We start from the raw sequence: 3,003 nt of genomic DNA, 5'->3' as shown, positions 1-3,003 counted from the left end.
TGCTGTAGGCTGTTGCCGCTCTGTTCTTCGGAGTTGGCGATTTGGATCTCCTTGCGACGGCGCTGCCTCCATTACAGTCAGCTGCTGCTGCTGCTGCTGCTGCTGTCTCAGTAGCTTTTCTTCCGCTGCTGTGGTTAATGTTTCCTGCGTCCATGCTGCTGCTGCTGCTGCTGCATGAATGTTTGTTGCTGCACTCCTGCGGCTACTGTCCGTGTTCCGTGTAGCGGAGCAGAGCTGCCTTGGATTCTGCTGCTGCCGTTGTGGCTGCTGCTGCTGCTGCTGGGCTGCTCTCACCGAGGACTCCCGAGAACAGCAGTGTGCTGCTTATGCTGTGCCTTTTTACGTGCATACAGGCCATGTGCTGCAACCGCGCAGCAGCAGCAGCAACAGCAGCAGCAACAGCAGCAACAGCAGCTGCAGCAGCAGCGGCAGCAGCAGCGAGGCCCTGTAGGTCCCCAACAGCAGCTCTATCTGCAGCAGCAGCAGCAGTTACAGCAACACCAGCAGCTGCAGCAGCAACAGCAGCTGCAGCAGCAACAGCAGTTTGTCCAGGCGAGGCAGCAGCCGTTTCCACTGCAGCAACACGCTGCAGCACAGCACCACAGCATGCAAATGCAGCTGCACCAACAACAGCAGCAGCAGCAGCAGATGCAGCAGCAACAGTGGCTGCAGCAACAGAGATCAGGTGCAGACGGGCAGCAGCAAGTGCTGCAGCCGCAGCAGCAACCGCAGGCGCTGCAGCTGCAGCAGCAACCGTTGGGCTATGCTTACATGGGAAAAGTAGACTGTGGGCCTCAGCAGCAGAAGCAGCATGAGCAGCACACTGCACTCCAGCAGCAGCAGCAGCAGCAACAGTTTGCTGCGGCAGACCCTAGCTTTGTGCCGCAGCAGCAGGCGCTGCTGCCGCAGCATGCATATGCAGTTCGGCAGCAGCAGATGCCTCAGCAGCAGCAACAGCAGCAGCTGCTGCAGCAGTTTCACCAACAGCCAGTGCAGCAGCAGCCGTTACAGAGGATGCAGCAGAGCCAGTTGCAGCAGCAGCAGTTGCAACAGCAACAGCAGCTGCAGCAGCAACTGCAGCAGCAACAGCTGCAGCAGCAGCTGCAGCAACCGCAGCGCCTGCAGCAGCCGCAGCAGCAGGAACTGCACAGCATCCCTGCTCGTTCTTTTTCCCGCCCATCCGGCTACCTGCAGCAGCAGCAGGAACAGCCGCTTCAGCAGCTGCAGCAGCAGCAGCAGCAGCCGCTGCAGCAGCAGCTGCAACAGCCGCTGCAGCAGCAGCAGCAGCGGCTGGGCCACCTGGGGTACGTAGCGTCCACACAGCCACTGCAGCAGCAAATTTCGCAGCTACCGCTGCAGCAGCAGCATCACCTATATTCGCATACTGCAGCGCCGCAGCAGCAAATGCTGCTGCAGGGGCAGCCCAGCTGGCAGCAGCAGCAGCAGCAGCCGCCCTTCCAGCAGCAGCAACTGCAACAGCAGCTGCAGCAACCCCACCACCGCGATCTTATGCAGCAGCAACTGCAGCAGCAGCAGCAGCCGCTCATCAGTGCGCACCCGCAGGTGCAGCAGCAGCAGCAGCACATTGCTCACCAGCAGCAGCAGCAGCAGCGGCTGCTGTGTCAGTCTGCGGCGTCGCCGCCTCACACTAGCTTAGGTAATCTACAGCAGCAGCAGCAGCAGCAGCAGCAGCAGCAGCAGCATTCCCACCAGTTTGGGCAGCAGCAACTAATAGGACTGTCTCCCAGCCAGCAGCTGCCGTTGCAGCAGCAGGACCCCCGCCTGCCGCAGCAACAGCTGCAGCAGCAGCAACTGCAGCAACAGCAGCTGCAGCAACAGCAACTGCAGCAACAACAGCTGCAGCAGCAACAGCTGCAGCAGCAGCAGCTGCAACAGCAGTTTCTACGGGGCCCCCATGCAGAGCCAATGGTGTATCCGCAGCAGCAGCAGACGAGGCAGCAGCAGCTGCAGCAGCAGCAGCTCCAGCAGCAGCTGCAGCAGCACCAGATGGCCCCTGGCCGTAGCCACGATGCCTTGCTGCAGCAGCAGCTGCCGCCTCAGCAGATGCAAATGCTGAACCCGCAACAGCAACAGCAGCAGCTGCTTCTGCAGCAGCAGCTGCAGCAACAGCAGCACCTGCAGCAACAGCAGCAGCAGCAACTACAGCAGCAGCGGCTGCAAATGCAGCTGCAGCAGCCTGGGGCCCCCTTCTACAACTAGGGGAAGCAACGAAGCGAACTATTTAAGAGCAGCAGCAGCAGCAGCGACAGCTGCAGCGGCTGCAACGGCAGCAGCAACAGTAACAGCAGCAGCAGCAACAGCAGCAGCAGCAGGAAGTGCTGCGCCTGTTTGAAGCCTTGACACAACTTAACGGTTTTATCCTTTAAGAATAATTTAAAGCGCAGCAGATAGAGTGCGCTAGAAATATTCAGTTTGCTGCTGCTGCTGCAGCTGTTGCTGCTGCTGTTGCTGCTGCTGCTTCCACAGCGGCAGACGCAGCAAGCAGCAGACCCAAACTAATAGAGACAAGTGAGCTGCAGCAGCAGCAGCAGCAAAGGAGGCCGCAGGTAAAGACAAGAACACAAAAGGATGAAAGAAAAATAAAAAGAAATAAATGAAGCAGCAAAAAGACACAAAAGACGAGTGCAGCAGACCAACAGCAGCAGCAGCAGCAGCAGCGCTGAGAGGAGCCACAGAGAAATGAAGGAAATAAAACGAAGACAAAAAGAAATAAAAAGAAATGAAATAAAAGGAATAAAAAGAAATAAATAGAATAAATAAATAGAAGAAATAAAAGGGAAAAGGACAGGAAAAAAACGAAGAAAAAGCGCGTCAAAGCGAAAGCAGAAGCTGCTGCTGCTGCTGCTGCTGCTGCGCTTCAGCAATCCTCGGAAGAGCAGCAAATGGAGACACAAAAGGAGACACAAAAGAGGACAAATTTAAAAAAGAAAAAAAAGAGGAAAAATTGATTTCTTTCTTTTTAAAAATCTCAAGAGCACACAG

At 56.6% G+C, this 3,003-nt stretch overlaps 1 protein-coding gene across 1 annotated transcript; it reads left to right on the top strand.

Annotated features, from left to right (window-relative positions):
- Window positions 1-178: 178 nt before the first annotated feature.
- On the top strand, window positions 179-2,220 carry ETH_00025425 (uncharacterized protein; the record flags this gene model as incomplete). The annotated part of the gene is made up of 2 exons (XM_013379000.1): window positions 179-207; window positions 354-2,220. The coding sequence occupies 2 exons, from the start codon at window positions 179-181 to the stop codon at window positions 2,218-2,220; spliced, it is 1,896 nt and encodes a 631-aa protein (XP_013234454.1).
- Window positions 2,221-3,003: the final 783 nt, after the last annotated feature.

This window comes from Eimeria tenella, genomic scaffold, assembly GCF_000499545.2.
Source record: "Eimeria tenella Houghton genomic scaffold, Eth_scaff1285, whole genome shotgun sequence".
NCBI classification, from domain to species: Eukaryota; Apicomplexa; class Conoidasida; order Eucoccidiorida; family Eimeriidae; genus Eimeria; species Eimeria tenella.
The sequence above is the reverse complement of the archived record's forward strand: the minus strand, read 5'-3'. Positions and strand labels throughout refer to the sequence as shown.